The sequence below is a fragment of the Chlamydotis macqueenii genome, chromosome 1, assembly GCF_036417535.1.
Source record: "Chlamydotis macqueenii isolate bChlMac1 chromosome 1, bChlMac1.mat, whole genome shotgun sequence".
Lineage (NCBI taxonomy): Eukaryota > Metazoa > Chordata > Aves > Otidiformes > Otididae > Chlamydotis > Chlamydotis macqueenii.
The window spans coordinates 25,626,604-25,639,796 of record NC_141556.1 but is presented as its reverse complement, the minus strand read 5'-3'; the positions used below and the strand labels follow the sequence as shown (position 1 = coordinate 25,639,796).

Genomic DNA, 13,193 nt, shown 5'->3' with positions numbered 1-13,193 from the left:
AATTAAGATCGGTTCAGTCACACTTCCATGATTGCACAACAACAGAGCTTAACCAGTCATTCCTGCTTTCTGGGGTGTGTGGGACTCCAGCTGATGAATTTTATTGCTGACGTAGAGTCCTCCATCTGCTGTAGTAACCATAAAGCCCCACCAAATACATGGCAGATCTCTCACCCCATAAGCATCTCCATCACGGAAGCTGGTGCTGGAAGCCTCAATTCTGAGGTACTCCATAATGGGCCATGATGCTGCATCGTTAAAATAAAAAGCCAAAAAGGGGTTTGGAAACACAGGCCAATGCCTGCCTCGGTGTGCAGAGACCCTCAGCAGCGGTTGTCATGGTCTCAGCATCAGCTTTCGGCAGGAGAGGACTTGCTACCATGTGAAAGGTTCTGTGAAGCTCCCTTTGCCCACAAACTTTCAAAAAAGGCCCGTTTTCACCTATGAATGTGGATGATGGCCAGTGCATTGTGAGAACCACCATGATTTAGGTAACACTAAGAGAGGCAGCTTGCAACTTTTGCATCAAGAATAGTTTTTCTACTACGTTTCTTGTCTTAGTCATGAAAAGTGTCCGATCCATTCAGAAATATTCTCTTTTTCCTAAAAGCAAACATGCTAAATTTTGCCACTGAAATCTGGGGAAAAAAACAAAACAGAATGCCACCTCAGTAGCATGTCTGTGTAACTGCAACGCAGCTGGTAGGAGTCAGCTGGGCTGTAGCTCTGGTTTAATTAGCCCCTATGCAACATGAACCAGACATCATATCTCTGTGATGCTTTGCAGCAGCTCAGATACAGTTAGGATATTAGCTTTTCCTATGGAGTGAGGGAGAGATGAAAAAAAAAGGGGGGGGTACCTTTTTGGATTTAATATTTTATGGTAAATGAAAACAGAAAGAATTTGGTTATCTGGATCTCTGTCTTGACTGTAAGAAGCTGGGAGTGTTTCCTTGAGCAAGTCTTTTAACTTTTTCACACCAAAGTTCCTTTTTTTGACCTCTAAATACTAAAGCCTACCTTTACAGATCTGTTTAAGCTTCTTGTAGGAAAGCCCTAGTGCACGTGCAAAAAAAAAAAGAAAAAAAAAAAAGAAAAAGAAAAAAAAATCCCTGAACTGTATTTGAAATTTCATATTTCAGAAACTGCATACTCAGCTGGGCACAGGGGCAATAGTTTGACTCTGTCGCACTGCGGTCTGTAGAGCCCATGGAGCACTGCTGCTCTGGAGAAGCAGATGAGGTTTTCATCATTCATGAACCGTCCTTCTGGCCAGCTCTTGGAGGAACATTTGTGGACCCCAGAGGGGACCATGTCCATCACTACTGAGCAGAGGAGAAGGCTATTGCAACAGCGGGCCCTTCGCAGCAGTAAAAGCAGCCGAGAGGATTATTTGCAATTCCATGCAGAATCTCCCTAGGCTGGAATAAAATTTGGAATAATCTATGTAATGTTCTGCACCTCACAGTAATAGCCATATTTTGTATTATTAGAAGTTACTTTTCCAAAATCATTAGCCTATTTTAAGACCTAGGTAAGGCTGCAAATTCATCATGATTACTGTTAGTGTCAGAGAGGCTGGGAATTGCTTTTCTTGCCTTCTCCCCTCTGCCGGCACGTAAGCGCGTGCCCGGCTGGGTGGCTGGCTGCCTAAACACATGGGCTGATGAGCAGCTGGAGAATTTTCGCTGAGAGCCTCAGCAGAGCATCCTCTGGGGCTCTGCCTGCAGCTCCCGGCAAGCGGGAACCAGCCATTAGCCGAGAGGGGAAGCGAGAAGGCAGATGCATCATCATCCCACCCGGGTGGGAAAAGCAGCGGGCCTGCTCAGAGCAAGCGAGCAGCTGGAGGATGGGAGGACAGACCTTCTCCTGGAAAGGCAGGACACCATTCTGTTAATCAACCCCAGTGCAAAAAGCTTGAGCTCTGTCTGGATGCCATGCTAAACCCACTGGGAAATGTGATTCGTCTCCCACACTTGAAAAAATTGTGCCGCAACAGCTTCTACAAAGACTCTTTAGTTTCCATGGAGTTCGTACTGTTTTCTTTGTTCTTTGGTCATAAATTCCTTTGCTTTTAAAATAAACATTATCAAGTTAATTACTTTTCATTTATTTTACAACTCCATTATTTTCTGACATGTTTTACATGTTTGAAAACAAAAGTGTTACCAGCTTTCCTTTTCAGCAAATAAGATGACAGCAGACAACAGATCTCACTCAATGTAATATTTTTTAAAGGATGTAAATGAATTCGAAGAAGGTGGGAGAGGGCACGTGTATTTGTAACATGGATTTAAAAACGATTTTGCATTTACATTTTTTTTAATGGCGTTTATGCCCTCTAGTGTCAGTCAGTGTTATTGCAGCGAAATTTTTTTAATACTGACAATTTTTCTCTTTAACTGTTTCTGTCAGTATCAGCCTAAACTATTTGATCGTTGTAAAAATGCACATCCTGGATTTATTCCTATTAGAAATGTGCTATAGTTTCAGAGCTTTGCTTTACAGTGGAGGGATTGCATCGAGAGGGAGTGGTGCTTATATCCAAAGCAAGCTATTCCATTTCTCATCTGTCAAACACACACAAAAATATTGCTAAATTACAGTTATTGCTAATTACATCATTCTGTGATCACTTGTTTTATCCTCCAAAATACATTTATTTTTCACTTGGAAAAAAATTACTTCTGTGTTCAGACAAACAAAGAGAAGCTAACTAAGCAACATTGTCTTTCTCATTTGTTAAGCTTATTAAAGAAAAGACCTTCTCTGCTCATATCAAGGAAGAATGGCCAAAAACCATGACTCATTTTAATTATATTTCAGACCTTTGGTTTATGAAATATTCCATCTTAGGGACATCAAGAAACAGTCTTTATTAGGTTCAGGAATAAGATAAATAGCTGATGATGCCACAAAAAGAAAACCCATCCTCTGTTGTCTGAGATTTCTTGAATTATGAATGCGCAACATCAGATATATTCCAGTCATCAGTTAGAAAAGCAGAATTGCTTTGGCAGGTGAATGTTCACGAGTAAGCTCTGATGTGGCAACGCTTAGGTTACAGATTGGGCATTTGTAAACCCAAGTACATTCACATTTCCCAAGTTCCTACAATGGCTCAGCCTTTTCTGTGTGTTTCAAGATGCATTTCAAGCCCCCAGATCTGTCATGCAAAGCTATAAGCAATCATGCCCACGTTACTTACACCAGTACTCTGAAAGAGCCAGTATTTGCAAAATAAAGGAATCCACTGGCTTGCTGTCTTCCCTTGCAGTAAGGAGTCAAATATGCAAAAGCAGTCTGTCACCTGTTGAATGCAAACAACTGAGACAAACCCCCCTGTCTTTAAATCCATCCATCCATCTACCCCTGTACAATGTCACTTAGTGAACAGATATTCACGGACTGCAAGCAACAGCACATCTCTGACATGCCTGGAGTACATCTAGTGAAACCTAGGCATTAGTTTGATCATATAGTTTCTGACTTGTGATTTGATAAAACTTGATTGGCACATCTAGTTTGCCATAGTCTTTTCCCTTCCCTTTTTGGCTAATGAAGTAGAATGCAGCTGATTGATAACAGGGATCAGTACGACATCTCTTTTTCTTCACTCATCCAGAGCATACAATATCAGGATGACACTTTTGATGTTACAAAATTAGATTGTCAGTACAAATTGTAAATGCCCAAAGACTGACTTGAGCTTTGGCCACAATAATAGACATATGTGGAACAGACTATATATAAAGCTATGAAAGGACTGCAACTAAGGAAAAAAGCACATAAAGGAGAATATGTTTGCAGTTACAGACTGAAGAGCAGTGAGACAAGCAGGGTAGCACTAGAGAAAACCTTGAAATTGTTCCTTTTTGAAAAGTGACTCTGTGAAAATTGCTTAATAAGATTCCATATTTGTTTGCCTCCATGACTGAAGGGATCAGATTTTCTGCAGAATTTAGAATTTGGTTTAGAAATCAAGCATAATTTTTCCACTTTTAAATACAAGCGTGACAAAGCTACCCTGCCATCTGAAAATGGAGTTAGGTTCTTTTTCAGTTTAGACTTTCCAAGGAATCAAGCAATTGCAGGTGGAGTAAATGAAGAAATTTTTCCCTCATTCTACATCACCCACTTCCATTGGTGATATTCAGTGATATACAAGGTATAACTAAAGGGAATGTTTAATCCAACAGGAGGAACTTCATTAACAATTCTAGTCATACCTACACTAGACTAAAATCTGTGTCACTGTCCCAATGGAGAGCAAGGCTAAGAAGGGTAAGTGTAGTAAAAACTCCATTTTGTCACAAAAGTGAGCAAATATGTTTCTCACCCTGTGCAGGAAGGCTAATTTCTTGGAAGTAATTTCTTCTGACAGTAATTTTATTTAAACATCTCTAACACAGTGTTTATCAACAGGAGAAAAACTAATTACGTAGGAATTATTAATGATGTGAAAGATATTATTAGCACTAAACAGTGGACAAACAACATTACATTTGGACAATGTCACCATACTACAACTTATTCTAGCTAAAATAGAAAAATAAGCAAAAGCAAGTTGTTTTAAAATAAGCAGTATATCCATCTACCTGTCATCTTGCCCAGAAGGTAAGAAAAACATTGCAAAATACCTTCATGTGTCAAACAATCATAATTTTTTTATTTCACTCCGTAGCACTGAAATACTGTGAAAAGGCACCTCCTTATGTCAGTAGCTAGGTCCATGTATAAATACTGAAATGTTAGGGACAGAGCAGCTAATAGTTTCTGTCACCACTCCTAAAGCATCAGTCTGCACTTGATTCATGTCATTATAGTGTCACATTATCAACAGGATGAACTATATCCCTGAGCAACTTCAAACTAAATTAATTAGAGTCAGAAATGCCTTCTGTCCACAGCAGCCATTGGTGACCATGTGAGCTTTTGAAGGTTCAGCAATTTAGCATTTCAAGTGATAGGCATCTAAATATAGATTTAGGAATCTCGATTAAGAGAACTGTCTGGTAGTACTGGACATGTGTAAATATTGCATTCCAAGATCTGGTTGTGTCAGCTGTGTGCAATTATAGATTGCATTTTAAATAGCTTTCTGTGGATATACTTTGATTCAATTCAAGAAAATACTTGGATCATAGCTAAAAGGCTGAAGTAAAACAGTAACAGATACTGTAAACTGGCAATGATTATCAGTTATTTGATCCTAGGACTTCTCCCCTGCGCGCACCATCCTGGCCCCATGCCCACTGCTCACCCCACCGCTCTACCTGAGAAAAACCTGGGGTCAGTAAGTTGTCGAGGATCCCATTTGTCAAGGGACCTTGAAAGGTCGTTTATCCACTTCCCTGCCCAAAGGAAAGAACAGCTGGGCGTGACAGCTCTGGCTTTAGGAAGATAAGCACCAAAAATTGCCTGTGTTGTGAGGTGCAAATGTTGATGTGAAGGATAGCTAGACTCGCTTTCTAGTATTTTTCCAGTTTTATACATCTTGTAATTAAGACCAGCTATATTAATAATTTAGAAGATGGATTCTATTACATTATGTCTTTTTATCCAGTCCTACATATCACAAAATTAAAACTAACAGCATTCAAATTAGGAGCAGGTGTGGGGGGGTATTGGTAGAAATATTAATGCACTTTTTCCTGTGAATATTTTATACTTGGGCATGCTTTATAAAGCAACTAAACATTTATTTTACACAACATAATCTTTGTCAGTAGTCTAAGACTTGGTCATCTGTATTATATCTGCCTGGATGACAACTTGTTTGAATACTTAAAGTTAAACACCTTCCTCTTATCTTACAAAATGCAAAGCATTCATCTTCACCTACAAGTTGAAACATAATCTGCTGTTGACATGCTGAGCTCTCATTGCTAGAAGATGTTCTCTGCCCCACATAGGCTCTCCACCATCTGATATCCTCATCCCTTCATGCCTCTCTTCTCATGCACAATTTGGACCATGTGACTTGAAGACTCTTCCCCACCTTCTCTATTATTTTTTCCAATTCTTGCTGTACAGACAGGTTTTGTTTTCCAGATAGCATTTTATAAACATTGCCCCTCTTGAAGTTTTATTTATTACCTTTTCTAGTTTATAATTTTTTTGCAATAGGGAACATGCTATCTCTCTGCTAACAAGCATACTAAACTCATGCTACAATCAATGTTTAACAATAACTTAAAATCCAGTAAAGTTAAAACCAGAATGGTACTTGAAAGTAATTTATCTCTTTATTAAACAGTATGTAATTCTGTATTTGTTTACAGAGTGCAAAAAGCTCACATCTCTTAATAAGCTGTCACTGGAATGCCTCTACATCCTTCAGTAGCACTATGTTCTTACATGCTGGACAAAACAATATCCAGCACCTGAACACTGACAGGATTTGCAGTTAGAATTTGGTTTGCTGCTTTTCTGTGTCTTGAGGTTTTTGGGTCTGCTTTCAGCGGGACCATAGAAGGGACCTCTGAAGGTCAGCTAGTCCAGCCTCCCACTGAAAGAAGGCCTATCAACAACAATAGATTAGGTCAGCCATGCTTTTTTCTAGCTAGGTGCTGAAAATCTCCAAGGATAGAAAGTCTACAATCTTCTGGGCAACCTGTTCCAAAAATGTGCTACCCTCCTAAATGAAAGTACTGCATCAACTTTGGTGAGACAACAGACCATTCAGCTTGGCATCTAACTTACCAAGTGGTCTCCCTAGGATCTTGCCAATGGAAAGTGATGACTTCTTCCAACAAACAAAGTAAGGACTTAACCTCAACACTGATTTTTATTTTTTTTTTCACTTAGCAAGGTCATTCTCTCTCTGTTGCAATACAGGCAGCCTGGGAAGACTACAGCAAGTAAAACACAGATGCTCACAGTTTGATGGACAGGATATCCAATATTAGCTTCAAATTAAAATTATATGTGCACAACACTAGGCATGCTGTATATGTGTACATATGTGTATAAAGTATTATTTCTATGCAGTGAATATTATTTGCAAGAGAAGTAAAATCTAGTGTGCAATTAATTCATCTTGAAATTCAATACTTAGAATTTGTCTTTACTAAGTGTTTTGTTTTCTTTAACACAGATATGGTGACATGGTGCCGAAGACAATAGCTGGCAAGATTTTTGGTTCAATATGCTCCCTGAGTGGAGTCTTGGTCATTGCTCTGCCAGTTCCTGTAATTGTCTCCAACTTCAGCCGTATCTACCACCAGAATCAACGAGCAGACAAGCGCAGGGCACAAAAGGTGAGCTCCTAATTTTTCCCCCTTTTGCTGCTAAGCAATAGATAAAATATGACTTTCTATACTCTGTGTGTCCTCACAGTGAGTATTTCTTAGGAAAAGGACTACTATATATAAGTGCTTCATGCCTAGCCCATGTCCTAGATGCAAATATTGTGTTATTTTTAGTAGGAAAAAAAAACAAAAAACAAACAAACAAACATTAAAATGATTCATTTCTCTTTTCTGTCAAAATTTACAGATCTATTATTGTGGTAATTAATCCTTCTTGTTGGACTAGATCTAGTATTTTCAGGCAATAGCTGCAGTCCCACCTGCTGAATATATTTTCTGTGTTTTTCAGGCAGACATTTTTTGCACCAGAGTCTTCTGAGAAAAAAAAAAAACAACCAAACACAAAAACCCCTAATAATGATTTCTAATGTCTATCCTAACAGCCGCTTCACTAATCCATGTGTTTAATTCCCAGGTTCAGTCTCTAGGGAATCTGATTATTGGGGAACTTGTCTCCTCAGCTCTAGTTTGCTTGAAAGGTTTCATTAAAAGAGCTTAATCAGGAAAAGCTGAAAGCCAAAGTTGTTTTTTCCAGCTTCCTTGATTTGCTGAATCTCTCACTAACCAGCTCTACACAAAGAGTTTCCCTCCCTCACCCATATGGGCAAGGTCAGGAGACAAGAAGAACTGTTTACCAGGAGAGATGCAACCAAGCCTGGGTAGTCACCTTCATTTCCACATCACTCTTGAAATACTAGTCCTGATCCACTTCACCCAGCTCTAGGACACTAAGCAGCTCAGATAGCCTCCGTTGGCTCCTGAAGCCCTGATAAGGGAACTGAGATGCATTACCTTCTGCTGGTGGCTGTCAGAAGGCTCAGGATGCAGCACAGACCTTGCCAAGACTAAGGCATCACCATTTGGGCTTGTTGTGGTCCCATGGCCCTTCTTCAGAAGTCCTGAGTCTCCAGTGGTCCGGGGAGAGCAGAATCGCAGCTCGCAGAGGGGTGCAGGCAGCCCATGGCTGGGGAATATGTACACAGACCAGGGAACACAGGCTGCCCCAGGCTGCATCTGCCTCATCTAGACAACAGCACCAGGTTTAGAAATATAAAATGTTTGTGTATTTCTTTCTGGCCTTTCACCAGAAAGGTTACCATTTTGACTGATCTCTTTATGGAAATTAAGTAAAAGTACACAGTGATACCATTCCCAGAATGTCTTACAATCAGAAGAAACAGAGATACATGGCCAAGAAAGTCAGTCATAGGCCCAGGCTAAGATATTGTATTCTTTCATGGCCACACCTTGGAAGAATGCATGCCATCAGATGAGGGAAATGGCCATAAAAGAAATCAGGCCTGTCACAGAAACCTCACACCTTTCTAGAAACCTGATTTCAAATATATGCCGCTTTATGCCGCTTCAGTGACCCAAATATCATACCTTACCTATACTAATGCTACCCACCCTTTTGCATGCCATTTTCTCCGATGTGCTAGTTCCAGCTGTGCATTCCCCACTCCCACAGCTGGAACATGCAGAGAACACGTCACTTCTACACTACGTTGTTTTTGTCAAGAACTTTTACGCTTCTGTTTGTGTAACGGCAGCAGAGAGAGAAAGAACAGTGTGTATCAGCCAGAACACAGTGCTTCCTTACTGTCTCTCCGAGCATTGTGCCAGTCATGGATAACAGATCTGCCTGATCCCAGCAATCAATGTGCCTGTTCTGAGCTTTCATAATAACTGCAGACACAACCAGCCTTACTTCAGACAGAAACTGTCTCCTACTGCATGTCATGAAAAAAAATTTTCTATGTCTGCTTTACAGTTGCTAGTGAAAAAGAGATGGGCACTAGAAAATACCTTACAAAAATCAGATTGGCAGACTGGCTGATATTCCCCATAATCTTTTCTTGAATAGAAGCTGCTTGAGTTAATAACTGACTTTTTCTCACTGCAAAACAGTGAGCTCATTGTATGTTTCGAACAGAAATACGAAGTGATGAATGGCAATCCTGCCACGCGTCTTTTCCTCTTCTCTCCAGAACAATGCCAACAGTAAGGATGAGACATTTCCTCTGATTGTGTTTATGCACTTCTTGCTTTGGAGAAAATGGCTTTGAGGTATAATTAACTTAGCCCTGGATGTGTGTTTCATTTATACCTCCTATTGCAAAGCTAATCTCTGTCAATCTAAAATGATTGAGATGTTGAACTGAATATTGCTTTGACAGACCCCCAAAAAATCAACACAAAGCACTTCTTGGGTACTGTGTAGTCCATATTTAGCAATATCTAGCTGTGAAGTATAGCCTTGCATTTCACAGGAGAGTTCTACAGTATTGTATAAGAATATTCAAGCAAAAAGGTCACATTATTGAAGTTTGAAATTCCTTCTTCATTCAATACAATAGAAGCTTTATACAGTTTTCTAAAATAAATGTTTCCCTAGGCACCAACCTTATTTCTATTCTCTAAGGCTGAAGAACATAAGCTTGAAAGAAGGCTCTGCTTCACACAGCACAGCATGAACCCCTGCAAGTGATGGTACCTCCTGCTGGCTACAACACCTTCCATCTGATTAAGGGAGTTGTATATTTGAATTGTAGCACTTACTTTATCAATATCTTATGCAGAAGTTTAATCAAGGTAGTCTTCAGAAATGGCAAAACATTTGGGCTGTACGGAAACACAAGAGAAAGTTCTCCAGTGAAGAGCTGAAATCTATTCCTAGGAGCACTGGCAATTTTCAGCAAAAAAAAATTTATATCACTTGCATTAGGTTTGTTCAAGAGCCATGTGACCACCAGTATATGCATTTACTGAGTTCTACACAGTCATTCAAGATTAGACAATTCAATTTGTTTCTTTTTGGCAAAAAGATGCTGCACATTAATATTCAGAAGAAGATGGAAGAGAGAAATTTATTTATATATCATGTCATTTTTAATGCATTTTAAAGAAAGTTCCTGCTTCCAACCATGGAAATACATTGTTGTAAAAGAGAACTCAATATAAATTCAGGGCAGATCTAATTATGCCCTGTAGTCTTACTACACCTTTTCCTCAAGCAGATTTACCACAACTGAGAGAGTTTTGAAGAATCCTATTTGTGGAGCTTTTCTCAGCTAGAGACAACTTCAAGAGGCCAAGTTATTTTGGTTGCCCATCAGTTCCTTCAAGTGGCAAAGTTATGACAGATGTGTTGCGACTGGTCCATGTATAAAGGAAAGGAAAGGAAAGTAGGGGGGAAGGAAAAAGGAGAGGAAAGGACAGGAAAGAAATAAGAAAGGTTTAGGTAAGTTTGGATACAATTTCCTATTCCATATTTCCTAAGTACCAAAGGTTAGAACGTGGCTAGACCCTCAGATTCACTGGGATGACAACCAGCACAGGGAAGGGAAAGGAGGAGGCATAGCTACTCTGTTGGAACAGGTGTCTGCTCCATCCCAATGTGCAGCAGCAGCTCTTATGATGACAATATCTTCCTCACCCTCAAAGAAGCATTCCTTGCTAGATGCCTTTCCTGTTTTCTATACATCAATTTTTCTGTGTATTTTGAAGGCAAGAGTCTTGTATCCTCTTAGCCAGCAAGTCCTAGGTGTGGGTCTATCTGCCCATTATTGTTCATTACCTGAGAATTGGAGAAGCCTTAATTTTAGTTGCCCAAGCACTTTCTCGCTAGAGTGACTTTGCATGATGACTCAACAGAACACCCAAACAACTCCAAAATCTGACTTAATCTGTAAAATTCAACCTGAATCTTTCATGTGAGTATTGTCTTCCACGTTTACATAGCAAAATATATCCTGAAGATTGGCTTGCCTTTATTATTTACTGATTGTACATGATGTATTTATCTGTCAAGTTATGAATAATTACTTACTAGATAAATATAAATAGCTGTAGGATAAATTGCAACAGCTGCTTAACAGCACCTGGCAGTCTAGAGCTGAGTGTTTGCAATAGGGAACCCTGCTAGCCATTATAACTTCTTTAAACAAGATAGGCTATTAATCTCAGTGGGGTTGCAAAGACATAACTAACAGAATAATTTACCCAAGATTTTTTAATTTAGCACAAAATCATGTAAAACTTTTGTTTACTGAATGATAATTTGAATGGATTGTGAAAGCAAGGCACGACTCAACAAATATATGAACCTTATTTAATTCCATATCCATTAATGTACAAAATAAACAGCATTTTCTTGTCTACTGCATGCTGACATCTTATAAATTATTGTTAGCTAATCTGAAGTCAATTATTTGCAATTACCAAAAATTATAAAATTAGAGCATAAAATGTAGGCTTGATTTTTCACTTGAAACCAAACATATAGGATAGATTTGTGAAAGGCCAAACATAAAATAATGTAAACAACACAAATTATTTTTAGACAGTTTTTGCCATTGTTCTAGGAGCCACAGTGCTGTGGTTTAATCCCAGTAGGCAGCTATGCACCACACATCCACTCACTCACTCCCCCACAGTGTGATGGGGGAGAGAATCAGAAGGGTAAAAGTACAAAAACTCATAGATCGAGATAAAGACAGTTTAATTTTTCTAAAAAAATGAGAGAGAGTAAACAACAAAGTATGGGAGGAAACAAAACCAAGAAAAACAAGCGATGCAGAAGAAAACAATTGCTCACCACCAACCAACTGATGCCCAGCCTATCCCAGAGCAACGGCAGCCCCTGCCAGCCTGCACCACCATCCAATTTTATTGCTGAGCGCAATGTCATATGGTCATATGGTCATCCCTCTGGTCAGTTGGGGTCAGCTATCCTGGCTGCCTCCCCCCAACTTCTTGTGCACCCCCAGCCTACTTGCTGGAGGGACAGTCTGAGGAGCAGAAAAGGCCTTGCCTCTCTGTAAGCACTGCTCGGCAGTAACTAAAACATCCCTGTGTTATCAACACTGCTGTGGTCACAAATCCAAAACGTCGCCCCATACCTGCTACTGTGAAAAAATTTAACTCTATCCTGAACAAAACCAGTACACACAGAATGACTGTAAAGGAATTCTTATATTTTACTGGTAAAAGATCATTAAAAAATAATAACCATAAAGTAAGTAATTAGTAATTTTTGAGTTTTGATAGTAAGATAGTTATGTAGTCTGGAGGGCAGCAGAAGGGAGACAACAGGGGCTATCTAAATACTAAATTAGAGGGGCATGCTAGCTAGGTTTCTTGCATAGCAAATTGAAGAGAGATTCTTGCCAAAAATGATTCCCAGTACCACAGTAAGCCCTACTCTAATGTGTTCCTAATAAAATCTCTCTCTTAACACAGCTGGACAGCTGAGAGCATCTTGAGTGTTAAAAGCTGGATGTTGTAAATACCTCACAGTGCTACATTTAGCACTACTTAAAACCTTAAAAACAAAAAAAAAGTGTATTTCTAAAACTGACAGGGCTAGCTGTTGTTGAATAACAGTAGTTTTCCTTTTATGAGGTTTCTATAAATGCAGTCGTAGACAAGGATCCACCTCCAAGTTGTAAAATTTGAAGCTAGAAAAAAAGTTATGCATTCAAAAGAGAAGTTCAGTGCAACTGCAAGGGATGCTGTAAGAATTAAAGCTGATCATCATATTCTTTAGGAAGTTTCAGATGAGATTATTACAGTGGAGTTTCACCAGAATAAGTAAAAGAATTTAATTTCAGGTACATGAGTTTTGTCCTAGACAGCATGAAAATTACCAAAATCAAGGTTTCACATTCAATGGCTAACAGGGAAAATCTCACAGCAAAGATAATCTACTGCTGGAGAACTTAATCCTCTTTTTTTTTTTGCTAGATATTCCAGGAAAGGGGGGAGTTAGGAAGGGCTTTGCAGTGGTTGAAACAGGCAATTATCATTCCCTTTCTGTTATACGTGACAGAGAATGCAGTTTGCAAACTAAAGGAAAATACAGTTCTTCTGTAATCA

At 39.3% G+C, this 13,193-nt stretch overlaps 1 protein-coding gene across 1 annotated transcript in view; it reads left to right on the top strand.

Annotated features, from left to right (window-relative positions):
- The window catches only part of KCND2 (potassium voltage-gated channel subfamily D member 2), a 277,908-nt gene that overhangs the window by 250,852 nt on the left and 13,863 nt on the right, over nt 1-13,193 (top strand). Inside the window, exon 3 of the mRNA XM_086739997.1 lies at nt 7,100-7,262. Coding sequence (XP_086596123.1) covers nt 7,100-7,262 — 163 coding nt within the window. The remainder of the gene's footprint in view (nt 1-7,099; nt 7,263-13,193) is intronic.